Here is a 27,714-nt window from a genome sequence, read left to right on the forward strand (position 1 = left end):
AACATTGGCCCACTCTATTCTCGTCGGTACTGGCAAAGAGAAGTCTTTTTTAACTTTGGCTGATATCATATCGTAATAAGGTATGACATAATATATAACATACCAACATAGCGTAAAATAAAATGCGTAAAAAACTATTAAAGATTTATTTGTGTAAAATTATAGAACATTAAGCGAGTAAATTATTGACAGGTACTTAATTAAAGGGTAAAGAGCTATATATAAATCTGGTTTTTATTTACTCGTTACAAAACTAACTGGTATGTTAAATTAAATGAATGTAGTTGCTATAAAATATATAAAAATTTTTATTCATGCAAATTGAAAGCGCAAAGACATCTCTCTCGATGAGGAAAACATTTGTACATTATTTGAATATATAATGATTCACAACTTTCGATATCTTGCCACTTAAATTATAAATAAGAGACAAAGTACTTGTTACTACTAAAATATTTTCCTTTATTCGAGTAGTTTGTACGATTAATCATGGAACATTGTAAAAATAAATATTATAAATCGACTGCTATAGATGCTATTCTACGATCATCTCAAACAAGATCCTCGACGCTCTTCGTTCATTTATTCTTGCTCTAACTAAATTTTTCATTCGCTGCTTCTGTCCCCATTTCCTCCAATTGACTAGACGCCAAATCCAATTTCGAAGTCCACGATGGTTTCTCCATCTCTTGCGTGTTTACTTCCTCTATCAAGATCATCATCCTAATGAAAAATTCGTTCAATTTCGCTGCCGTGCCTCGTCGTAGCTTCGGAAAATTTCTGTCTACAATACAACGATATTAATATAAATTACACGATGATAAAATAATTTATTTATTCGATTCAGAGACCGGAACTAAAGTAGGAGATTAGATAGAATCGTGACATCTAGGTCTCTCGTGATACGAGTCCCACATAAATCGCGATTATTGATAATATAAATAGAACAATGTGACATGCTCAACGAATCAATATTTCTGGCGATCAGTTGTGTGATGTGCACGCTGGACAACAATGAATACTTATGCCAACTGGTTCACGGGAAATGGTCATGCCTTCATGAAATATGAAACAATCACCAACGAAGGATACTTATTCATTTTATGTTGGCAGTCGAGTTTATAAGTAGTTCCTCCTTTGTCAAGCACCTACATTGTTTGCAAATAGCATAGGATTAAAGTGGCAAGCAAACAAGAGAAATGCAATATCCTCTCTTTCGTTTACCGAGCCGATAGTTGAGAATATATTTTTAGATATCATTCATGGTGCATGGAAAGTCTCCTTTCTAGAAAGAACAATAATGTCGCGTTTAACAACCGAGTGGTATAAAATTACACACGAACGGTATTTCTAAATAAGATCTTCCTTATTGTAATTGCCGGTTCAGAAAAATCGATTCAGAAACACGATAGCACAATATTAGTCCAAAGAATATTACTCTTATTTCATAAGATCATTTAACCCACGAAGGTTGTTATTATCGGAAACAACGATTGTTTTATTTCACTGGATTATTTAAAGAAAGAATTTTTTTACAGAGTGTGAAAGAATTCCATCATATACACGCGTTACACATAATTGTTCTTTCTTAATGATCAGACTGTAGATTCTTACGCTGTTATGGGAAATTTCGAAATGCAAAAATGCACAAGACGCTCGTACTATTCAAAGATATTTACGATACGCAAAGTAGAGTATTCGTTTTAAAATATAATAAATGAAACTTCTTGCTGAATTACCATTTTCTTTTTTACCGTTTCATAAGAATATACCTAATTTGCATAAACACTCGCAATCTACGAAAAACCTAGAGGAGTCGATATAAGAAAACTAAAATATAGAAATCTTGTTTCTTTTTTTTTTTTTTTTAATATTTACTGGAAGGATAAAACGAGTTCTTGATCCATATACTCTGTTGCGTGAGCGCAGCCATGAACCTCTTCGTTATCAAGCTTTGGCCCTCAGGTGTCATCGGCCTCAAACGACTAATAAATCGCAGAAGATATTCCAACAAATATCGATTAGGGCTATGCAATTTTTCCAGGCATCTTTGAGGTTTCGAATTCCAGACGACGATATAGCTCAAACTATCGACGTCTAGCAAAGGATGTTTCAATGTCTCCAGCCATTCAAATAATAATCCTGACAGAATATACAAGTCAGCTTCCATCTGAAGCCTCTGCCATGCCGTAGATCTATGATTTAGATCCATCTGAAAATTATCACAAGACAATTCACTTCCTCGGCACTGAATATCTTAATTCGAAATAAAAACGATCCTTCAACCTGATAATCCTGAAGACGTTTCTTCGTCTTGTCAGATAAACTGGCGGTGTCTTTGATCAGAGCTCTGATTGCTTCGTCGGTGTTCACGGTTTCCAGAGCTGTATTTTGAGCAGCAGCTTTTAAGTTTATGTGAGATTGAATTTCTTTGTAGCAGTCGTTATCTACGAGATCCTGACCGTGAATTCCATCACCTAGGACGTCGTCCACGTAGTTGTCATCCAACACTATAAAAAGGTAGTGTTCTTTTTTATCTAAATTAAATTTTATGCTAATTTAATGATTTTATTTTAGTTTGAAGCACCTGGAAAAGCTGAATCGCAGGATGGACTGTCCGGAGATGTACAAAATACGTCGCTCAATCTTCCAATATCATCGGATGTTCCCCTTGAAGACGCTTGGCTACCACTTGCACACGCTTTCGTCGTACCTGGATAGTGGACAATTAGAAAATTCGCGTAAATTATTAAAAATTTCTAATTTATTTGACTATTTGAAATTTAGTTTTCCTTTAACTTCTTACTGGAACAGTCGTAAGAATCGGCGAGTGAGTCAGCCCACGAGTAAGAGTGTTTAATATTGCCTTTGTTATCTCTAAACTTTTCCAAAACGTGAGATATAAATTTTCTCGTGAAACATGTACTGGAAATAGTGTACTTGATTTCACACGGAGAATTGTCCTCTTGACAATCGCACAATTGAAGGATTCGTTCACAAATTGTGAATACGATCTAAAAAATAATTTATTGAAGAGATTTAATAGGATTAATTAGAATCATTTCGTTGTTCCTTCGATATGTCGTCTTATGCCAAATCCATCTCGATGTTCTCGATTGTTTTTTAGTATGTTTGTTAAATATCAAATTCATCGATACAATAATTATTTTATTATAAGGTGCAGTTAGTCCAGAAAAATAATATTCTCACTTAATATCTTAGAACACTAAAGTTACACTGCCTCTGTATTGATCATAAACATTACATATTTTATTTATGCCTAGTGTGTTTGTAAATGAGTAACCAAGAACAATACAGCGATTCTTAGTGTGACTCGTGTATTAATTTATTTTAAGACGATGAATATGCTATAGCAAAAATACAATAAAACATTAATACAAAAACGTTACTACTGAATAGTCTGGTCGTACGATATTCAAATGTAAATTTGTATAATCTATGAATTCGTATATTTATGACATTGACATAAGACGTCTGTGATTATTGCAATGCATAAAAGAACCTTTGGAACGTATTTGAATGTACGTTGTTCGTATCCATGTAGTACGTTGTGTTGCTTTTTCAGATGCGATTGTAGGCTGCAAGGCTTACGATCGCCTATTGCGCTATTCAAAGGGAAAACTATCATCTGTGGAAGCACAAAGTGCTCGAATTCTTGGATGCAGAGAATTTGTCCCCGTGTCTGTATCGCGCACGGCCGCTTCATACGAACAAATCGTATGGCATCGTTGGCCCGCACACGAAGACTGTAAATAAGGTAGCACGCGATCAGAACCCCAGTTCTGCCCAGCCCTGAAAAAGGTACATGTCCTTTAAACTTGTCTAAACTATGTATGATTAATCGCTTGGTGGAGATTCAGAAATTTCCATATTTTATTTTTGGAACCTGCACTAGCCCAAATCCATGTTAATTAAAGCTTTGAATCTGTTCCAATAGAAAAAGGAATAAAATATAATGAAAAACTAATAAAAATATAATTACGATTAGTATAAGAATTATAAATACGAGCAAATATAAGAAATAAATATAAACACAGTGTGGTGGTTATTTTAGAAATTTAAAATATTCTAAAGTCTATATTTACTTCTCAGTAATGTTACCGAGTTACAAACGCGTGGTAAGATGATATTCCAATTTTAAGGAAAAGAATTTTACAGAATTTATTACGAATTATTGTCAACTGATAAACCGATTTTCTAGTTTTCACAGGATCAGTTTAGAACCTGTACTAGCCGAAATCCATGTTAATTGAAGCTTTGAATCTATTCCATTAGAAACAGGAATAAAATATAATGATAAACAAATAAAAATATAATTACGATTAGTATAAGAATTATAAATACGAGCAAATATAAGAAATAAATATAAACACAATGTGGTGGTTATTTTGGAAATTTAAAAAATTCTAAAGTCTATATTTACTTCTCAGTAATGTTACCGAGTTACAACCGCGCGGTAAAATGATATTCCAATTTTAAGGAAAAGAATTTTACAAAATTTATTAGTTCGTACGTTTACGTTTGAACAACCTTACGAATTATTGCCAAGTGATAAGCTGATTTTCTAGTTTTCACAGGATCAGTTTAGAAATTGATAAGCTTGTAAAATCTATTGATTCGAGCGTTCACGTTTTAATAATGTCACGAGTTTTGCTATCATCCTGGACAAATGAAATATTTATCCTTAAAGGATAGGTCGGGACTGCTTATCGATCGTGCCTAATTCGGGAAATAAATTACGTGCTCGTGCTCGTGCTCGAGCCATGAATCGGAAGCGGAACTCGTAATCGTACTCGGTCTTGTTTCCGGGGTTAACAAGAGTTATGACGTGCCCGACGTGTAACCACTTGATAATAACCATAAACTGTGTTTCGTCCGTGGATGTCCGTGGATATCGTAACACGTATCCATGATTCGTAATTAAGTTGCAGAGCGTGCATACAAGGTACGCGTGGAATTTCGACTATTCAATTAAATCGTCGCTTGACAACGCAACCAGGCAATTCGTTGATCAAAGAATTCGATATATTCCTGGTGATAAGCCAGGTTTTCGTGCATGGAACGGACCGTGGAAAATAAATTATTTCACTGACAAAAACGTTCTCGTATAATTACAGTATATCGTGTTATATGGGAACTGGGATACCTTCGTGTACGTAATGATCAGGTCTGTAGTTTTACAAGGAGCTATCCTTGCGTCGATTTGTCATATGCGAAGAATATGGAGAATATGAAGAAAATGTAATTTTTATGATCGTTAAACATGCATGGCCTGCAGGACCTTGTTATCGAGGAAACAATCGATCGATACGATCGAGCTCAAGTTGCATCGAGGTTGCCGAACCTCTTGATGGAAACAGAACAGTTATTCAATTATATGACTGTCATATATTATAATGAAAGACAAAAGTATTCGTATGTAGAAATAAAAAGTAATATTTCGTATGTTATTAATTTTATTAAATATATTCAGTATATTATATCAAATATATTTAAATACGTGCAATTGTACATTATAAGTACACAGGCACTGAGCAATAAATGTAACTAAAGTAAATTAAAATTAAATTGTGTACATCTGTTACCATAAGTTTCTGTGTATAATACATAGCGATATTTGTGTATATCCAATAATATAGAAAATGTTGCTATTCGTATTTCACCATTTTTACTGTATGAATACTTTTGTCTATCCCTGTAGCCTCATACATGTGAGATATTTTTATGAGAAAGTTGTAGGGTTGAATATTTGCATGTGTTAGTTACGATACGTAAATTATAGAGACCCGATGTTACGCCCCAATTTCTTATCATTACTTATCTATTATTCGTGCCCATAAATTTGGTTAAAGAACTGAAGTTAACGAACGTTTATGGTTGGAGAACACGCTTCTATCTAATTAGCGAATTAGTCATGTAAGAAAGAGTGCTAGAACTTTTACAGTTTTATCTAACATTAGATCAGAATATTGTTTTATGTGTTAATACTAAAATCGCCTGTAATGTACGCTATGTTCGTTAGATTACTTTCGATGCAATAGCGTTTTTCTATCGTTAGTAAATTTAGTAAATTTCAGAAAACTGTCTCCTGTTTCAATTTCATGACAATGCTATTCTGGAAACGTTGCAAGTCTATTTCTTTGTTGAAACAAGTTCAAGTTTGAGATATGAAAATTCTGCAAATAGAAATTTATTTAATTGCAATAGAAAGTACCAGAGTAGGATTGAAGCTATACATATTTATATAAATAGATGTAAGTACTTCTGATAACTTAATTGAAATTATTTTTTGTCGATATAGATATATTTTTTTCCAAAACGCTCTTTTAATACGCATTTCACACGTATTAATATCAATACGGTATGTCTATATTTCGGTATGTTTATATTTACACGAGTGTGGAAATAAAATACATATTCCTATTTATATGCTCACCATTATAGATGATCATAATTTAGCTGCGGATATCTGTGTATTTATGAAAAATAATATACAAAGATATATAAAATACCTGAAATAAAATATTCGTCGTAAAATGTATAGCCTTCTATTTAGATTCCACATATTTAACTGCGTACATATAAATATAGATCTGCATGGAAATAAATAAATATATAATGAAAGTTCCAATCCTGTAAAAGTGAATATCAATTCCGCTAAAAGCAACTGCATGTTTTTAGCAATTACATAAACAGAAAATGTAAAATCATCATTTCGACGAATCCAATATTTCTAGTATTAAAGAATAATACGAATTTGTTCTCTTGCTTTATAAACTGAATGGAGCTTTTCCATATGAACTGGGAATAATAACAGACCACTCCTACACTACCTATTTTCTCCACGTAGCCCGTACAACGTATAATTTTTGCGGTCCTCAGCCAAAGGTTTAAGAAAGATCGTAATAAATGCGAAAATTCAGATGCACCGGGTTAACACAGCGTGTTGTAGCACGCAATGCACCAAACAGGTCTCGTTCTGGATGAACGCGTCTCACACGTGGCTTAAATCGATACATTCAAAGGTTAGAAATCGTCGGTTGATAAAGGGTGGGCGTGTGAAAGTAAAAGAGGAACGTTTAAAACATCGATGACTTCATTGTCTTGAATTAAAAGGCTTATTTAAACGATGATGATAGGAGGAGCTGCACGTTTCTGTTCGCGATAACATCTTCCTATAAACTCTTCCACGCCAATCCTATCAATTTAAAAAGATAATGACCGCAATTTGAATTAAGAAATTGAACAAGGATCGAAGATAATTTATTGGCGAAAGGGGACTGTGTAAAAATAAAAATTGGGTCGGTGCGTCTATCGAAAAGAATCGATTTACCGGCATGACAATGAATTGCCACTCTTCCCTCTTGCACAGCGAAGGCCACGACCTTGACCATGTCCAGAAGTTTGCTCATGGTCGCATCCCCGTAGTCCTTCAACGCGAAATTGTAATAGTAAACTGCAACAAATTACCAAATCGTAATTACGTAATTGTCATCTTTTGGTATTTAAGGGGAGAGAAATGTGATTCGAGAAATAATATTTATATGACTGTGGACGAAATCGAGTTTTGTTTCGTCTGCATGGTTACACGATTCTGCTGCATTGCATGTTACAGCTAAACTTCTTCGATCTACCTCACCAGAACCGACGCTGATTCCTATGAAACTGTTTTACAAGTTTAGTCTTCATTTACGTATAACTCAGTTTCGTCACGCGGTTAAATATGTAATTATTATTCATGTGATTCCTATATTTTAATGCTTTTATTGTCCTTATTGTCCATTCTATTTATCATATTACTAATCCTTTCTGAATTTAATATCCCTTGTGTTGTGGGAAAAGATTTTCTCTGACATTTTTATAAAGAAAAATTTATAATGCACCACAATCGGAACCATTTTACCGAAGACAAATATATTTACAGTTAATTGAATTAATATTAATTTAATTCACTTCACAAAAACATAATATTGTATGTACAAAACCTGAATCATAAAGGAATTAATATTAAGTATTAATTTTATTTTGAGGTACTTTTCAACACTACGTAACTTATGATCGATCATGTATAATATTTATTCAAATAAAATATGAACCTTTCGAATTGATCAAGTTTCATACATTTTTATGAAATGTGTAAGTGGTTAATATCCGCTCCTTTCAAAAAAATTATTGAAAAGTAAATGATATAAATAATCGGTTATTTCGATGTAAATTTTTTATAGTATTTTCGATGTCATCTCTTTTTTCTACTTTTCAATTTATGGAAACTTCATAATTGATTTTTTTTATTCGTACATTTTAATTAATCAGGTTCGTATGATGCAATGTTTCTCTTTTATTTTTGTGTTTACGGTTGAAGCTATTGTTTTAACGTTCTAATACCTACTGCTATGTTTCATGAAGACATTCGGGTCATAAGTAAAACCACTTTCTTCAAGGGGACCACCGCAGCTTGCATGCTCGCCAGGCGTTTGTAGGTTTATTATGGTTTTTATACTCCACCCTTGAAACTGTGCGATTATGTCCTTTTTTATTATCTGTGCGGTGTTCGGTCGTGCCATCGCGAGTACGTCGTCTGTCACCCTGAAGAATTATCGACCCTTACATCCCTTGCTAAACCTCCAAGTTCATGACACTAGTCACTTTATTTGATCAAACAGAATTTGGACTTATTACCATTTTGAAGTCATTACAAATAAGAAAAAAGGAAAAATCAATGCAGAAGAAAATCAGATCCATCATCGTTACTAGAGAATTTCAATAAATGCTGCTGATCATTTCATTCAAACAAACAGATGTTTCTGCTTTGGAATAATTATAATTTTTTTAAAAATCAATTTAAGAGACAATCGAATTATTATTATCAATATTATAAGATTTCAATGAATAACTGTCCCTAATTATTTTATTTAATCAAACAAAACATATTGTTTACAAGTACAGTAGAAGCTTGGGTATTCGAAATTAATTTTAAATTAATTAATGTCAAAATAATTATTATGACACGCTGTTCACGTAATAACTTTGTTAAAATATCTTTGTATGAAAAAAAATTATTCGTTTCAAAGCGTTTTAGAAATCTTAATATCAAACGAGAATAAAATCATTTGAGTGAAAAATAATTTCTTTTAATTTTTACATTTGTTTTCAAATAAACATCCCTAAATTTTCCATTAATCGGTCCAGTATTCTGGTAATCGAGATTTTACTGTAATTAAAATTTAAGAAAGTTAATTTACGACTAATATATTAGATTCCGTGACAAGATTAATTCCGTCTGTCCACGGTAGTCTATCGCGTCGTGATATTAATCGATTCAATTTCTCTTCGGAATAAAAATAAAAACGAACAGATTTGCAAAATTGTAGTTCGACATACGGATACAAAACAGGTGTTTTATTATACGCGAGTCCGCGAATATGAAAAATGAAATTTGAATAGCTTTCCATAAATTTTTATCGCGACCTTACCAATGCGAAAATATGTTCTGTATCGCCATGTGCACTGGCGGCCACGCTTTCGAGTTTTCATATTTGCATCTAGAGCCACCGCAAAAGATCGCGCACTGTATAGCCTGCGGCGTGAATTTTCGCAAATTTTCGGAGAATTTATTGTAACCAGCCTGGACCTCGCACAGATCCACTTGGCCCGCTTGAAAACCTGCTGGTACCAGTGAACTTACATCCATTCTGCAAACAATGTTTTATTGTTCATTTACTGCTTATAATATGCTATAGTTCTCTTGGACACATTTATAATTCAAATTAAATTTCAAACTTTAAATTATCCTCTCCATACTAATTATAAATGTTATTTATTTTAAATGCGATTAAAACAGAGAAGTATTAAGTTAGTAATTAAACAATTTATTCGAATATTCCTTTCCTAAATTCGCTTTTCTTTCTTTCTATTTAAATGAATTGAAGATAGGCGTACATGTTTAAAAATAATCACGCCCCTTCCATCCATCTCATTGCCGTAGAGAAATTGAATTTTTTCTTAAATTTCTCCCTCACTGTCCCTATCAGATACGTTTGACAATTGAAGTAGAATCTTTTTCCAACGGTTTTCTCTACGCAAAATTGCACGACACAGGGTAACAATCAATGCAAAAAAGCACTTCACGTACAGGGGTAAGCGCATAGCGACTGGTAGTTCCGCTACTATAACGCTACTTTATCTATCGTCCTATCATACAGATTGCGCCTGCGTCAGTCCTATTACCTATGAAACTGCCTTTGTTTCACTTCACCCTATTTATGTCTGTAGATCCGCGTATTTTATAACATTTCAAGCTCGCTATAATGGGGTTATATAAGTTTTCACTCGGGTCTCCTACAGTTTTCATTGCATTTCTTCTATGTGCAAGTGTGGGGAAAGAGATTGACGAATTTGAAGAAGATACAAAAAAAAATACAGTGTCCATTTTATATTTCATGTACGTACGTAATTTCTGTAGATCTTGTAATGTGTAAATCTTCTGTAAATCTTCATTGTAATGTTTTATAATGTATCCTGCTCCGTAAGATGAAATAATTTGATATAAAACGAAATCCCAAATATCGGAACAAAAATGTCGTATTCGGCGATCCGTTTGATGGAGAGTTATGGCGTTCCATCTCCTTACAAATCATATTTTGTATTCGCTTTTTGATCATTTTATTCTATATGTACTTTCCGTTTATGCTTAGCCTATATGCTTACCTTGTACACTTGTCTTATATGCTTCGTTTATATACTTAGATTATATATTTAGCTTATCGACTTACCTTGTATACTTACTTTATATACTTAAGCGTATCTTATTTTTTTTTTTGTATCACCATGCTGTAAACAGGTGAATGTTTTGTAAAAGTTCTTTTAAATTTCTGTGTTTATGTAGATAGTTACCTTTTATATACTTACCTGTTGGCTTTGCGACGTTGTACAATTAATAAGTTCGAGACATTTTTCGAGATCTATTGGTTTTGAGGATATAAATTGAAAAAATGTACTGAAATAATCGGCTTATATAGTTGTTTGATATAGTTGTTATTATATTGTTGCTATTATATGATTGATATTATATAGTTCTTGTATATAGTTGCTTGAATAATAATATCGATTATTGTACGTTTGCATGAATATAATACCCAGTTAAAACATTTTTTAGTTCATTTTTCTTAAGTGATTTAATGTTATTCAAATTAAATTAAATTTACATTAATTAATATACATGTATATATATATTTCGATTTCGTTATGAATCACAATATATACTGCTGACACGGTCGTCCTCTTCAATGCCTAAGTTCCTCATATAGCAGAGAACTGTTCATTCTGTTGTGTGAATTTTTTGTTTTAAAGGATTAAAATAAATAACTAGAAATGTTATGCAAATTCAAAGACAAGATGCATATGTATTACGCTGAAGAAATTATTCTAACTCTATGATTGTTATTGGTGTTAAATAATTATGCTACTAAAGTCTTGGAAACTAGATATAATGTTTCGAAATGGCGTGTGAATCGTTCATAACATGTTTGCGATAGACGTGGCAGGAGTTGCTTTATCTGTAGTATGCTACATGGCTAAAGTACCGGCGATACCATAGGTAACCGCAACGCAATGGATCATCAAGTATAGACAAGTTTAGATAAGAATATTTTGAGTGTATTAAGGTCTTATTAATTTTTGACGGTGCATTGGAGTACGCCTCAGTGAGCAGTGGCTAAGATGTCCGGCTTTGATGAAAATCCTTTTGGGGAACCGAATATCAATGATCCATTTTCAGTGAGTATTTCATTAGCGGCTAGACACGAAGCACGCACTATCTTCTTCAATATTGCCTGTAAAACTGTCAAATCGAAATAAACTTGTTTTATCGAATTATTATTATTTTTTGCCAAGACTGTAGGCGAAGACTTTTATTATGTCTTGATATTAGTATCTTAATTATTTGATATTTGTATGCCTTATTTTTTAGTCGTGTTTTATTATGTATGTTAAGTATGATACCCAGATTATTATATATATACTATTATTATTATTTTTTATTGTTTTGTAAATAAAAAATTACTGCTTCAAATTTATTATGAAAGAGACATGTATTCCATAAAGGAATTCTTTGAATTGCTGTTGACTCTATATATAGACATCCTCTATAAATACACATTCTTTAAGTGTTAGTATATTTAACTTTCTTTGTGAAGGTTGACTGCGATATAAAAGAAGCAGTTAACAATCAATTACTTTTTTAAATAGGATCCTGCGATAAGGAGGGCTGTATCTTCTACTCCAGCTAATAGGGGTTTAGAAGATTATAATCCTTTTGCGGAACAAGGTTCACAAGGAACTGCACAAGTCAGAGGTGCTTCAAATCCTCCCATCTATGGAGGTATTGGAGCTACACAGCAACCAGCTACACTACAGACTTCAAATCAAGAACCTCCTGCAACTAATTATGCCCGTACTCCACAACAAACAGTAAATACATCACTTGGAAGCACATTATCCCCTACTTCAGATGTAAATGTATGTGAAATTTCATTTTATAATATTTTGTAATGAATTTTAATATTGTGTTAAGTTTGTCTTGAAAAATTATGAAATTTTAGCAAAGATCAGAGCCAGGATGGAAACCAGGAACAGAAGAAGACATAAGGAATACACCATACTATCGTGAGTCAAAAATATAATGAGTCAATGTTTAATATATTTCCTTTGTTATTGTTTAACAATTGAAAATACTTGATTTTCGAAGCAAAAAGGAACAATTGGCCACCTCTACCTGACAAATGCTGCTGCCAACCTTGCTTCCATCAAGATATCGATGTGGAAATTCATACAGATTTTCAGAAGGTAGTCAGACAACTATACCGTTTATGGATGTGTAAGTTTAATGTATTGCATCTAATGTTAATGAATAAAATAGTATAGTAAATAACAAATAATTTCAAATTACAGTTCATGGCTGTATTTTAATTCTAAACGTTATTGGCGGATTTATTCTACTGTTATGTACCGGAGCATTTTCAACATTTGGTCTTGGAATATTGTATTTAATACTTTTTACTCCGTTCTCGTTTTTATGCTGGTTCAGACCAGCATACAAGGCTTTCAAGTATGTAATCGATCATACATCAATATCTCAGTATTAGTGTTATTATTCAATATATTTTTCCTCTTTTAGAAACGATAGCTCCTTTAACTTCATGGTATTTTTCTTCGTCTTCTTCTTTCAATTAATCGTCACAGGGATTCAGGCCATAGGCATTCCTGGCTCCGGAACTTGGTAATATTTTAATTCCCAAAGATACAGATTTATTCTAGAGATAATATGTTAATGTTTCAATCATTTTATTATCACAGCGGTATTATACTTGCTATCACGATGTTCGACAACACAGCTAAAGGAATATTCCTTGGCTTTTTACTGCTCCTTATTGCTCTTTGTTTCGTACTTGCTGCATGCGGAGATCTGCTATTATTAACTAAGGTATAGTGTCAAATTTCTTTAGCTTTGAAGAATAATTTTTGCAAATGGAGAACATAGAAGAAAAATATGATAAGTCCAGTTTTGTTGATTTCTTAATATTTATTTAATATAGTGATTAAACAGTATTTCAAAATATAACAGTTGGAAAAGGAATAAATTTACGATGTTATGATAAATCTACAAATAATATTAATTTAGTTGTTATGCTAGTTTAATTTCACTAATATTGACTTACATAACTGACGTTATAAATGTTTTTTAAATATTCAAGAGAGTACAAAATCAGACGCAAAGCCATTTTTGATATCGAATTGATAACATATCAAAAAAGAAAATCGTCTTCTGTCCTTATCATATTTTTAACTTATGGTCTTCAAATAGTAAAATATGAAAAAATATGATCTATAGATTCATCGCATATATCGCTCGTCGGATGCGAGCGTTTCGAAAGCACAACAAGAATTCGCCACAACTTTCTTGCGCAATGAACACGTGCAAAATGCGGCAAGTAACGTCGCCGCCACTGCTGTCCGCGCCCAAATGGCTAATGCTGCTAATCAACCACGCTATTAAAGCGATTTCACAACACTCCAGGATTTATTCTTCAGGTACTCTCTGACGTTTTACTACTCAGTAAAATCGTATGTGTAGATCATCTTAATAATGTGCATTACTCGGGACTCGAAATTATAATGTTCCATAGAAGATTCTATTCTTACATTGAAAACAAGAAAATTATATTACTCACTCATAAAATCATTTTTCTTTTTTTCTTACGTTCGAAGTTTTATTCATGCACGTTTTCTCCGAAAAATGATTGATTCGTATCGTTTATCGAAAGATCTCAAATGAATAATCACAAGTTTACTCCTGGCAAGTGTTTAACGATTTATGTATTTCTTTATTCCCCATAACAGTATTTTAAATCGGATTAACACAATTATCATGTGGGTATGTATGTGTATTATTTAAAACATATATGATGTGTATATCCTTTTTGTTTGTATTGATTGAAAATGAGTCACAAAATAATTTATCATCTAGTAAAGAAACGAGCTAATAATAATCATATCACTAATTCTTATATTATTGCTTCTATATACATGAACATATTTACTAGCTTTTGTATTTTAGTGGCATTTTAATCATGATGTTGTAATCATGTGCGGCTTTATATAAATGGAAAGCGTCGATTGTGTTGAAAATCAAAATAATTTAATTTAACATGAAAATATGTTGTATCCACGAGTATAGAATTCAATTTCTTGTTTTACGGAACGTTAATTTAACTACCGATGGTAGGGGAATATAAGGCAACCATCCTTTTGTCTGCCGTTAATAACGTCCTACACATTCCTTAAATCGTGTAATATACATTATATGGCCTTTCTTTAAATTAAGTACTTGTTACTTAGATCCTTAAAATATTCTATAACTTTGTAAAGTTTAAACTATATATACATATAAATATTATATATATAAATATATATACATAATGGATATTTTGAAAAGAAAACGAATATTACTTTTACATATTGTTTAATTATTTATTAATTATCGATAAATTATTTGTAGAGTACGAAAATTGGTTTATATCGTTGCTGTTACTTAATTGGGTGTAATCTAAATGTCTCAATGAACTGGAAAGTTTATATCAAGTAAAAAATGTTCGAAAATATAGGAAAGGAGTGATTGAAGGATCTTTGTTATGTACTGAGACTTTAATCAAACAGAGATATTGTGCTCTTTAAATATATTTTTACATATATAACGCTGTTTAAATTGATTGCAATAATTATTACATACCTTCATTGTATAACAATGATCAATAGAATACTTCGTTTTGTATAAAAAGAGAAAAGTAAGAAAGAAATGTTATTTAAATTTTATAAATACGCGCTGGTACATTTACTTATGTAAGAAGCAAAGAAAAAAAAAGTGACAAATAAAAATTTAGTTTGCTCATAAAAAAGGAGATCTCTTTCACACCAATGATTAGCACAGAAATTTGTCCATTTAATATAATAAATATTTATAATAAATTTTCCAGATTCTGTAAACCAATAGTCCTCAACAATATTTTACCTAAAATTCCGGAATTATAAATCATCGATTTTAATCCATGATTAGATAAGCTTATCTCTCACTTCAACAAACAAAGTATACATTATAAAAATACAAACGCACCTTCAGATCGATACGTTGCAATTGGATCTATTGGAAATGGACAACCAAGATTTATTTCATTCGTAGATCCTGTTCCGACTAATTTCGCTACGAATATAGCATCCATAATTTCTATATCCGATCTGTACATCAATCTAGCGTGTCCTTCGGCTAGTCTGAAGAAAATTGTTACGCTGAATGTTTAAAACAAAAAATGCTTTAAATGTCTTGTCTCTTGTTACCTAATAAGACTGTCCAAAAGTCGAACTGTTGTTCTTTCTTCCCTCCTATCTGGATGAGATCTGTGATAAAGATAAGTCGCTCGAAGTACCATTTCCGCTTCTTTTGTTAGTTTCGGTTGTAAAGAATGCACGTAAGCCAAGTATTTTCGCAATGTATCCTCTTTCCATAAGTCTTCGGTATTTAAAAGTTCTATGTGATTTTTCGAGTCTCTGTGAAACATTCACTCGAATTAATAATTTAGTATATAACAAAAGTATCGACTGCATAAATTTTTATTACGTTTGAATAGTGTTCTCTTTCTTTTCGTAAGCAGCCTTCAGAATGTGGTCGGACGTCAACCGGTCCCATCCTGCATTCCTATTGTCTTTCAAAAGCAAGATTAAATCGAAACGAGATAAAAGAGGATCACCTAAATTCGTTTCCCATTCTTCATCATCGGTAAACTGACCTCCAACTGGATTAATGGCTGCGATCACTGAACATCTTGAGTTTAACGTGCTAACTAACCCAGCTTTGGCGATTGATATCGTTTGCTGTTCCATAGCCTCGTGAACGGATGTCCTGTCTGCTGAACTCATGGTTGTGAACTCATCTACGCAGCAGACTCCTCCATCGGCTAACACTAGGGCTCCAGCTTCTAGATGCCAACCCTCTGAATCCTGTAACATGTACGCGTGTACGAAGAAAATGATATGGATATTAATTGTTAAAAATAGAAGATATAATGTATATTAACTAACTCTGACAGCAGTTGCTGTGAGACCAGCTGCAGTCGATCCAACACCGGTCGTAAGAACCGATCTTATAGCCAAACGAGATGCTGCTCGAAGCAATTGGGATTTTCCAGTTCCAGGGTCACCGACCAAAAGAAGATGAGGTTCTCCTCGTACACGTGTTCCTTGTTTCGTTTAATGTGATTGTACTTTATGTTAAGGAGATAATAAAAACAAAAGTGATGCATAATTACCGCTTTCGTTACACTTTGGCACGCCACCAGCTAAAACTACAGCTAGCGCCAATTTTGCAGTATACATGCCATAGAGCTTGAATTAATTTTTATATAAATGGTGCCATATATATTTATTTTCTATTCTATTATTCTTTTCTTTTTCTTGTTCATTTATATTGTAAATAAATCGATACCTGTGGACAAATAGATGTGATAATATTGTCTCTACCAAGCAAAGGATTATCGCTATGCTTTTCCCAATAACGCTTAAAAACGTCTCTCATCTCTTGCGAAGAAGAGGTCTCGGATATCTTGCGTCGTACTACAATGCTATTCGCTAGCATCATAGTTGTTGCTTCTAAACGTTCACCGACCTCTAAGGGACCCCATATTCTTATCACAACACCACTAGGAAAGAAGTGCATGACATATAATTAAAAGGAGTAGTTTTCATTTATAACATATATAAATGGTAACCAATTTATTCACCTAATCTCAACATGATCTCCTGGCCTACATCTATCAACTAAATCATCCAGCAAGATAATTCTCAGTTCCTCCGTCAAAGATCTATTTGAGTCTATTTTACCCTTTTCCTGATCAAGAGGATTAAAAGTTAATGATATAAACACGGCAAGAGATAACTATAAAATTAAAGTGATAATATACTTGGACTCCTATTTCCTGGTAATCTGAGGAATCCTCTAGCTCAAAACCAGGCAGGACTGTGAGCTTTGACGCATGACATGCTTCACAGTCTGTAATATCTTCAAAAGCCTGTCTCTCCCATTCATACTAGAAGTAGATAGCATTTATATTACCATCTAACAAATGTTACAAAATGTATATAGTACATTCAACTAACTTTAATAAAAGTAACATGTTTGCATTTTTTGCAATTCATTCTTTGTACAGATTTTAATATTGTTGGCTGGGAGATCCTAACAATGATGCCACTTGTTGAAACTAATTGGCCAATTTGTCCTTGGTCCAGTGTGACTGGCACGGCAGTGACTCTAATACGAACCTATTCTCAAATATATTCTTAAAATAATAGATTAAAAATACTAAAATTTTAATAAAATTAATATAGTGGTCATTATTACCTTTTTTTTAATAATTTGTTCTGCTTTTGCTATTTCTTCTTGTACCGTCACTGCTGATTCGTCACAGAATGGTAAGTAATATCTAGGATGTCGTAAAATTTTCTGTGCTACATCCGCATTATCCTCGAATAGCGATACGAAGCTGCAAGGAAAGTATCCTTCGTATTATACGAAGAGTAAATGCAATTGTAAAATACCCACTTTATGTAGATAGAGTAGTAGCAGTTAGGATCTGCATTATCTAAAATCTCTTCGAGTTCCACTAGGTGATGTTTTAATAAATACTCTTCTAACATTTTAAACGTTTATTTGTGGAATATAGAAGTTGAGGTTAGAAACACCATGTTTTACTCACGCTACACACGTGCTATTACTGCGCTATTGACTTCCCGCCGAAACTGTTTGTCACGTGTTCTCCACTCAACACGTGCTTTTATTCTGTTTTTAATGTATACTGTCTCCATACTACTATAGCATAGTAAATACTAATATAATTAGCTAGCGTTTCTCTTAATAATACTAATCATTTAATTAAATAAAGTAGAACCTTCAGTGAAAAGATCTTACAAGCATATTCCTTTTTAAATATGTAGCGGCACATGAGCCAGAGGACTATTCGAGCCACGCTATTGTTTTGCCTCGGAATACCAATATCGTTAGGATATATATAATGTAATAATAAACCAACTCCGGGCAAAACAATGTCGCCGCTACGTGTAATCGTCTAACAAAGGTGAATGGAAATTTACCGGTACCTCCTCGACCAGTATAAATAAAGGAACACGATCGTAAGGTGACCAGTTTTTTCAGTCTCAGTCTCGAGCGACTTTATTAGCGATCAACACACAGTCTTTAGCGAATCAGTCAGTACCAAGCGTCTTAGCGAACATCTTTTTAACGATCAGTATCGAGCAATCTACGGTCGTCTCTGTATTTATAATTATTTTAAAATATATTTTACGGTTTCAATATCGAGTTATCTCGTCATTAAACTACCACACGACCAACCATCCTCTATAAATTTTCAATTTCTAACAAGTATACAAAATTCTTTATTAAACTTCAATTGTATCTACAATTCCTTTGAATCAAAGGTTTTGTCATTCGTAGCACGTTCGTAGATTATATTTTTTCTAATATAGTATAAGAAATTTAATGTTTAGTAGTGTATAGAATTTTCTATTGGAGTTTAACTTTATCCAAAATTTCCTCAAATTAAAGATTTTGTCCCTTGTGCCATATCTTTTTCTGATCATTTAAGTGTAAAATAGTACTAACAATAAATTATATTTTTGATGGAGATTAAATATGAACAATATCCATCCTGTTCTGTGAGATACAGTATACGAAGTTTGAATTGTTTTGAAAATTACGAAAATTACGAAAGCCGTGATTCTAACGTCTAAAATTTTATGTTCATTGAATTCTTTCATCCTTTGCGCCAATTTAATAAAGGAGCTATATCGATTTCTTGTCGTAAAACCGCAATGGCAGTTCAACCATTAATCGATTTTCGCGTCTTCCTACCCATCTCGTAATTCTGTTCCTGTGGTTTCGCGCGGAACCCTGCGGTAAAACTTGTCCCGCAACAGTGAAAACCTTTTCGGTGTCTACCTTTCATCGGGAAACCCTCGACGTTCCATTAATCGCGCGTTTAAAACAGAAGTATAATCTTGTAAATAAAATATGTTCCTATGGAAGTAAAAAGTGTCCTTTCTTTTTTTATCGTATCGAGAAAGAACGTACACAATGTTCATTCCTTTTTTAAAACAACTTTGAATCGTTCTTTATTCCTTGTTGAAATTTACGAATCATATTTTCTAGAGATTTTATTTAGCTTTGAAGAAAATTGTAAATAACTTTAATCATGGAAGTTCTCTAAACATCCTCTAAACACGAGCTGCTTTATCTGAAACGGAGGTCGTTCGTCCATCATATTTCAAATAGTAGAGCGCAGGTTAAGCACATAATGTCTGATATCGATATCATTAGTAACTACTCTCTTTACGACCTCTTTCTAAGTTATAAATTACTCGTTCGATTCAGTCGCCGAGGATAGTAATCGATGCAATTAGAGTAGCCGTATGCGTAACAAATGTACGTTTGTACACGTTCCTGTGTATAATTAACCGGTGCACGATCAAAATTTCCCTCGTCTGGAAATAGAATAACTCCCCGCGAATCTTCGAATTATCCTTTGCTATAGTTGAATATTCACCTGTACTCACACGTTCCAAACTTACCGTCTATTGTATAATTGATACTATTTAAAAAATATATCTCGGAATTTTTATTATACCGTGTTTTGAAGATTGAAGAGATGGGGATTACAAAAATATTTCGACATCAAAATTAAAATAAATGAGATACGTTGAAAATAATTTTAATCTAGTGGTTCATTTAAGGAAACGAGACACGCTATGTTCGTCTTTTGAGGGATTTCGCGCAGATTGTAATTCCTAATGTCATTTGATTAAAGGGCTGTCATTCCGTTTGAACGTGTTGCGTGTCAGTTTTCTTATGTATGTGTGGATGTCAGAAGTGTCAAGTTCTAGGCGGAGTTTCGAGATAGGATATCCTCTGGGAACCTTGAGGATTATTCTCAAGAAGCGGTCTTGCACTGTTTGAATTTTGATCAAACGGAATTTGGTTTTTGGTTTGCATGAAAAATTGATTGAGTTGCGATCTACGCAATATATCTCAGCATCAAAGACCTAGATTGGCCATGCACTTCTCTTTCGCACATTCTAATTTCTAAATAAAATATTCTTCGCTATAAACTACGTCACCAAATTCCATTTTTCACATGTTTCTTAGTAAACTAGAATTAATATTTTTCCCTAGATGCGTACGGTCTGGTTAGAGTTGCGAATTTTTCCGGTGAAAATATTGCGAAACGTAAAATTTCCCTTGTCAATATTTCGGACAAGTGTAAATTGTGGACGACAGGATCGTGTGTGTACACCGCATTTCCTGCGGGTGCGATTCTATGTAAGTTGTCACCGGCAGGCAACCGTGGAAGGTTTCCAGGTGAAATTACTGCAAGTTGTGTGTGTTTGGTAGTGGCGACAGGAACATGCTACTGAAACTCGTCATATCGGTGTACTTTAATTTTTCCATAAGTAACAATCACGATATGCACATACACTCCGATTTCTAAATGTTAGGATATTTACTGGTCAATAAAATGCTATATAATTAATGGAAACTACCATTAAAATGATTAGTCGTTCAGAGTTTTCTATTCATGCAAAATAAAAGCCTCTGATATAAGCATTAAATTATATTATATTAAATTAAATTAATTTTGATCGAATTAAAATTTTAATAATACGAATGATAAAACTGATCAAAATATTGCATATATTAAATAGAAGCATTATATTTCATTATACATAATTGATCACGCTTTTATTGGGTATTATATTGAATCTATATGAGTTTCTCTAAAATTTCGAACGAGACAATAACTTCTAAAGATTTTTAATAGTTTTCTAACAATTTTTCAGGTTTATCTCATTTCCAGCAAGTGTCTTAATACTTATGAATGGGACACGTATATCGTGATAAAATGCGAATTGCGATCGAGGTAGTTAAAAAAAAGAAATACGTTTCAGCGAGTAAAGTGGAGGACACTTCTGAACATTGACGCGCAATGTTTAAGATTTTACAGGATGCAGTAGTTAGAGTGAAGCTACGAGTATCGTGCGCTTTATGGAATTTCTGTCGCCCCTTTAACAAGTACGTTTTACTATTTAAACGCAATGAACGTACGCCGAATGAGCTGCTAATTATTCAAAAACCTCTGAAATTCGAACCAGCCGGGACATGTGAATTCATAATTGTGTGTATAACTTCAGAAATAAACGGTACACGGCACGTTTTGCGTCGCGGGAAATAATTTAAAGAGGGAGCACGTTCCTCGTCGAGCCTGATCTTTAATCAGTAAAATTTCATTTAATTCATTCAAGAGTCACCGTTTCATTCGCGACAGGCCTTCCGTTAAATCGGTAAAGGACGCATAACGTAGATGAAGAATCATTTTCAAAGGTGTTTGAGCAACGACGGCTAATGTCCGAGTGCAATATACGTAATTATATTTCTCTAGCGAGGAAAGGACGAATCAAATATTCCAAATCGTTTATAAACATCATATGCGTTTAATCGCAATTTTTTCTTGATTCTTAATCCGCTGGTTCATCCAGCTTTTTTTTTTTTTAGTAATTTCGCGAGCACACTATCGGAGAATAAAAAGCATTTTCCGAGTAGAGCGTAAGAGGAGGCAAGAAAGGGGATCGTCTAAGAGACAACATCCGAGAAAAAGAGAACGTCGAAGAGAAGCTGAGAGGGGTTGGTGCCATCTTGTCCAGCAAGGATTCCACGTCGTATGAGGTCCTACGGTTTAATAATACATCCCAGGACCGTTAATCACCCTCGTGAAATATAATTTAATACCTGAGCGAACGAGTGCCGACCACTAAAAATGACGAACGGCCAGGAAACACGCGGCTAACTCACCAGCCAGCCCCTTCAGCGCTCCGCTATAATCACCCCTTGCTGGTGGACGTGCAATAACGATAAAGGGTTGGGTAGTCCTGAACGAGTCTTTTGGTGTGACCGCTCGTGAAAGGCATATACTAGTTGGCTGTGCATTACGTTCGTCCAATGCCACCGTACTCAATAGCCCCAATTCGCAGGATTCCTTCACATTGGTATAAAGGCCCTCCCACACCACTTTTGACTTTTCAACCTCTTCTTTTTTATCCTCTTCTTCCTTTTCTCTCTCTCTCTCTCTCTCTGCCTTCATTCGTTTTTCACTATTAACGCCTTTTGCCCTAGGTAATACACGAGCTTCATACATCGTATCGATAGCGTTGATCTAGCTAGTTGGATCGTCGAAGTCACTCGGTGGAAAGATCGTTCTCTCTTCCTTTTTTCTTTTATTAGTCAGAGATCGTATTGACGATCCTGGTCGTTCCTTCTGGTTCCTCTTTCTTTCTCTTTCGAACCACCCTTGTCTAGCCGAGTGACGGCCAACGAAATCGGGTTAATGTCCACGACAATGACCACGATTTCGTCCAATGAAAGCGTTCACGGGCGATCTTCCTTCCGGAGCGGAGGCGCGCTTTTTATCGGCACCGACTGGCCGAACTGGCGAACTAGCAATTGCGGAGGGGTGGTTTCCAGGCTGTAATGGACTTCCATGTACAAGGTGTTCACCACCGTTCCGGAACTCTCGTTACAATCCTTTTAACGAGATCTTTTTACCGGCTCGACCGAGTCGTTTGTTATAGTACATACACTGGAGAGGGTCATCGCGTCATTTCATGTTGCTTTTTTTAGTTTTGTGTAGCTACTCGGGAATCTAGTCCTCCATGAACATTTAACTTTTATACTAATGTACTGTAGATACATGGAAATGAAAATAAAGAAACTAAGAACGTTATCAAACAAACTGAAGTTGCAAGGATACAAATAATTTAAAAAATTGTCTTGTTGTTGTTTAATTGCCTGACTAATTCATTACTAGTGTTTTTAAATAGGAAAGTTTCTATCCTTGTTTTTACCAGTTTTTCTTACGAGAGTTCATTAATTGATCTTCCAAAAATAGATCGTTTCGTTAATTGATATTATGCCAATCGAGATTATACGATGCTTAATCATGTTTCTATCTGAATAAATGTCAATAAAATTTATGCATATGTTTAGTAATTGAAAAAGCAAAGAATCTTCGTAACTCTAGTGTCTATTCATTTATTATCGACGATGTATAGCGTTTGCGAAAAATTATGTCACTTTTTGTAGCGTTTCAAGTATCATTACCTAATTCTTTTACGTCTGACATAATGAACCGTTCGCAAAGAGGGTGGTAAGCTACATGAGTCGTTCTAGTTTATCATAATGGCTATAAATAAAGGCATTAAGTATGGCCATGAACGAACTACTCGATCGTGTAGACTTCCCTTCTTCCAGACCTCCCCAGCTTCTACATAAATTGCCGAAATATCTACACGAGCTGTCGAACGTGAGCCACAGCGTAGCAGGGGTTCTTTAGACGGGGTAATAAAGATATAAGACAGCGTTTTATAGGCTGACGTCGTAGTTGGGTTCGAAAGCGCTTGGCAGATGCCATTAGCGATGGTTACGAATAATGTTTGAACAAATACAACATTATATCCAATACATTTTTTCTCTCATTTTCTCAAATAAATCCTAATTTTGAACTATTTATTTCCAGCCTCTTTTCTCCTAATAACATCTAATATCGAGTATCGAAATCATTAAGCGTACGATAGAAAATTCCTCATGATAGAAAGTTCTAAAAGTTGTTCTCTACGCTCGATTTCCATTTAGAATTTAGGACAACTCCCCAAAAACCGTAGGCTGGTGTTTTCGAAGAAAGATACCCGGGTCGGTTCATAAATCATTATTTGATTTCGTAACAATGATATTATCCCGGTTGATTTTGCTCCACGCCAGGAATGCTCGTTTCTTTCCCCTCTTAACCATTTCTCAATTTACGAGAGCAAACCGTTGTTAGCGCAACATTCACCCAGGAGAGGAGAGGTTGATTTATGCGTGGTTCAAACAAGCCACTAACCTTCGTATGTTCGCGGTCAAAGCGACTTAATACGAGTCGATGAAATATTTATACGCGGGGGCATCCTTATTTGGTTTTTCTTCTAGCGAAGGACCATGCCTCCCGCAATCAAATTTTGATGAGCTATTAACAGGAGAGATTCATAGAGGGGACTATACACATCGAAGACAATTATGGTAGAGAGACTTGTAACGAAGGTTTATGAAAAAAGTATGCTAAACGCGATCGTATCTTCGTTATGGGAAAGAAGGACACGCGATGACCACGTAACGTATGTATATCGTTATCCGTGGAAGATGTAAATTCAGTAGGAGAACTTCATTTTCATCCATCTTGCTTTGTCCCTGTCACGCTGAACGTAGATTCTAGCCGCTGGTATGAAAAATAGACGTTCACCTTTAACGGTACATAATGCTTCGAAACGATGAACAATATTTCCTGCTACGCGGCATCGTTAGAATGAGAATAAATTTCCATTTTGAGCACGCAGACGACACAGTATATTAAACTGCTCCCTTCTAAATTTCCCGCCCAAGACTCGGCGCGATATATTTTAGACTGAAACCCTCTTAAAGAGATCCCTCTGAACTCCCTGTTGTACATTTGTCGCCTGCTATAATAATTCAATTGGCTGTCTTTCGTTATTAATGCATCTATCGATTTTCCTTTCTTTCTTCAGAATTTTTACGACGGTCGTCTGTCAATTAGCCTGTCAATTTTCGAACACTTTTCAAATGGACCGGGATATTACTCTGGTGAAAGATAGTAAGTGGAGATGGTTGTAGAGCAATCAATTTGTGGCAATCAATTTGTAGAAAATTGCTTTTATTGCTCACTATGTTCTCTATGTTTTATTTAAAGACAGGAAAATGTTATTCACTTTTTTTAGTAGATATATACTTCTCTGTTGAATTAGAATGAGAATAGGTATACAATTACTTCCATGAGTTCATTCACCGAAAGAAGATAACCATAAATAAAATAGATTTTAAGGTAAATTTAAGATATAGTCTCTACCAAAAACACATTCCAATCGGTTGGAAATAAAATCGTACGGAATAAGTGTTACAGAGAATACTGTATGAAATTCAAATGCAATATTATTTTTCGGATAAAAAGAAAAAAAGAGCAATTTACCAGTTTTATACTATTTTACGGTTATTGCCTTTTTCCAGAATTTAACATCGTGTTCTTTTTACAATCTCGAATAAACTATCGCTATAACTTCCATAATAGATCTAATTACGAAATTCTGTCTCCGCTCATATATCTTACCCCTGTCGAAGTGAAACGATCGTAAAAAAATGATGTGCACAATTCATGGCCGTAAGACAGATCTCTTATCTCTTTCGCCTTCCAACGAATCCTCTATTCGCGATGTTTCGCGTCAGCTGAAAAATCTAGGCCGATTGGTGCTCGCTGAAACCGTATATAATGTCGGTGTGGCGGCCGTTTAAAAATTGAACAAGCCAGCTATCGAAGCAGGGTTGCACCCCATAAATTATCCGCAGGGGGTCGAGCGATTCTTCTCGCGAAGCCGATGACTCCGGGCAACCAAAGTCGCCTGGGATCATGAGTTATGGCTGTACAGTGACTCTGCAACACGTTGTTGATCGGCGTTCGCTTTGTGACATCGCTTTTAAGCCGACCGGCCTTCTATCTCGCGGCGTTTCCTTGACATTTATATTTCTGACATCGCGGCAGAGATATATAACCACGAGCCGAGATTTCAAACTGAACATCCTAACAGAGGATGGTGATCGTTAAACGGATCGATACCTCGTTACGTAATGAGCAATTCTTTGTTCGTCCTCGACGACGCAATTGAAAACGGTGTTTCATTGTTAAGGAGACAAGAGAAAGGGAGAGTTTCAACGTTCGATCCTTTTCTCTCGAGACCTCATCTTCCCTTCTTCTCTTGTAGTTTCTTTCTCCCTTCCGGACGTATACGTCGAGAGGATCCCGTGTTTGAATGTAACCTCCGAGTGGGAGGATCGTTATGTTCTTATCCGGTGATTCGATGAACAAGAGAGGGGAGAGAAGGGAATAATAGCGATTGGGAGGCGGCTTTTTCCAATCGAACGATCCTCGCGAGATTAACGCCGGCCGTAAATGCGGTATTACGCTTAAAACGACGCAACGATCATCGTGATGAAGTTTGTCGATGCTCGATAACAATCCAATCTATGTAATTTGCCGATTCGCGCGACAAAGAGCATCCGCGATCGCGGCGTCGAAATTTGTATGGATGTCCAACGAGGCAACGAAATACGGCGTAATAATTTATTATGTTTTGTACGTATTGATAATATTTCTTTTCCGGCGGAAACGCGGATAAATAACAATGCGGAAACTTCAATTCCGTTGTGAAAATTTCCACATTTCGTAAATACGGCTGTTTAATTTCTCATTTCCTCTTTGTTAGTTAAGGTGAATTTACATTAAACAACTTTTACAAATCGATCTTTTTTTATTTAATAATTTATCTACTAATGATGTTAATAAAGCGACAAGTTATGAATTACAGGCAACACACGTCGATTTCATAGTTTCAATATTTTTTTGTCGAATAAGATAGATCGATGGTTCCAGCGTTGACGTCTACAATCTCCACGAACACTAGCCAAACCAACTGCCAAGCCCAAAATATAATTTCTAATTTATCCCAAACAATTTCCACATGATTTATCTCTCTCTAACCACATACCTAAGCCGTCCAATCATCGTGCCGATGCTAATTGTTTCTTTCGTAGAATACAGGCGTGTAAGGGTCATTCGATCACGCACTTGATGATCTATAACGGTGTAAATCCTGTTTAGCGAGATACAGGTGGCTATCCTATACACCGGATATAGAGCCTGATGAATAGCCAAGCACAATCTTGCGGTGTACAGTGACTTAGACGGCAAACATACTGATACGGCATTGGAACCGCCTGGGAAAGCGAGCATCCAGTTTGGATTCGTCTTTGGATCGTTATATTCAAGAAACATGAAATTCCTTTGAGACAAGCGGCGGACGATAACGTAAAACCGTGTGATGAAATGCGAAAGGCGGATATTGGATATTACGGTTAAATTATAATTGCATTCTCAAACAGTTTGCTTATGGCGAGGGAAAAAATATACCATACGCGATATTGTCCAT

The 27,714-nt window shown here is 34.5% G+C and overlaps 3 protein-coding genes across 13 annotated transcripts; 1 reads left to right on the top strand and 2 right to left on the bottom strand.

The window, feature by feature from the left end:
* Positions 1–497: 497 nt before the first annotated feature.
* Positions 498–10,567, bottom strand: LOC122574095 (protein tyrosine phosphatase domain-containing protein 1-like). The gene is made up of 10 exons (XM_043741242.1): positions 9,961–10,567; positions 9,495–9,713; positions 8,411–8,607; positions 7,355–7,477; positions 3,524–3,813; positions 2,807–3,014; positions 2,588–2,713; positions 2,287–2,510; positions 1,879–2,212; positions 498–784 (listed from the first exon to the last, which is right to left on the bottom strand). Exons 2-10 carry the CDS (start codon positions 9,710–9,712, stop codon positions 594–596), a joined length of 1,911 nt encoding a protein of 636 aa, XP_043597177.1. The 5' UTR covers position 9,713; positions 9,961–10,567; the 3' UTR covers positions 498–593.
* Positions 10,568–11,582: 1,015 nt separating this feature from the next.
* LOC122574097 (secretory carrier-associated membrane protein 5A) lies at positions 11,583–27,027 on the top strand. 11 transcript variants are annotated; one of them, XR_006318901.1, is made up of 10 exons: positions 11,583–11,796; positions 12,268–12,537; positions 12,621–12,684; positions 12,767–12,895; positions 12,970–13,126; positions 13,196–13,297; positions 13,375–13,501; positions 13,910–14,109; positions 14,419–14,452; positions 18,559–18,934. XR_006318901.1 is itself a non-coding variant. In XM_043741250.1 (9 exons), the coding sequence occupies exons 1-8, from the start codon at positions 11,740–11,742 to the stop codon at positions 14,072–14,074; spliced, it is 1,071 nt and encodes a 356-aa protein (XP_043597185.1). In that variant the 5' UTR covers positions 11,583–11,739; the 3' UTR covers positions 14,075–14,109; positions 22,187–27,027. The 11 variants fall into 11 exon arrangements, 7 of the variants coding, with proteins under 7 accessions (XP_043597185.1, XP_043597184.1, XP_043597180.1 ...); XR_006318900.1 differs by lacking the exon at positions 18,559–18,934 and adding an exon at positions 15,077–15,473; XR_006318899.1 differs by having other exon boundaries at positions 13,910–14,452.
* LOC122574096 (DNA helicase MCM9-like) lies at positions 15,240–18,545 on the bottom strand. The gene is made up of 12 exons (XM_043741243.1): positions 18,167–18,545; positions 17,966–18,107; positions 17,725–17,886; positions 17,529–17,654; positions 17,349–17,455; positions 17,054–17,267; positions 16,878–16,953; positions 16,651–16,808; positions 16,190–16,569; positions 15,910–16,119; positions 15,689–15,843; positions 15,240–15,586 (listed from the first exon to the last, which is right to left on the bottom strand). The coding sequence occupies exons 1-12, from the start codon at positions 18,259–18,261 to the stop codon at positions 15,534–15,536; spliced, it is 1,878 nt and encodes a 625-aa protein (XP_043597178.1). The 5' UTR covers positions 18,262–18,545; the 3' UTR covers positions 15,240–15,533.
* Positions 27,028–27,714: the final 687 nt, after the last annotated feature.

The sequence above is a fragment of the Bombus pyrosoma genome, linkage group LG13 (assembly GCF_014825855.1).
Source record: "Bombus pyrosoma isolate SC7728 linkage group LG13, ASM1482585v1, whole genome shotgun sequence".
In the NCBI taxonomy this organism is placed as follows: domain Eukaryota; kingdom Metazoa; phylum Arthropoda; class Insecta; order Hymenoptera; family Apidae; genus Bombus; species Bombus pyrosoma.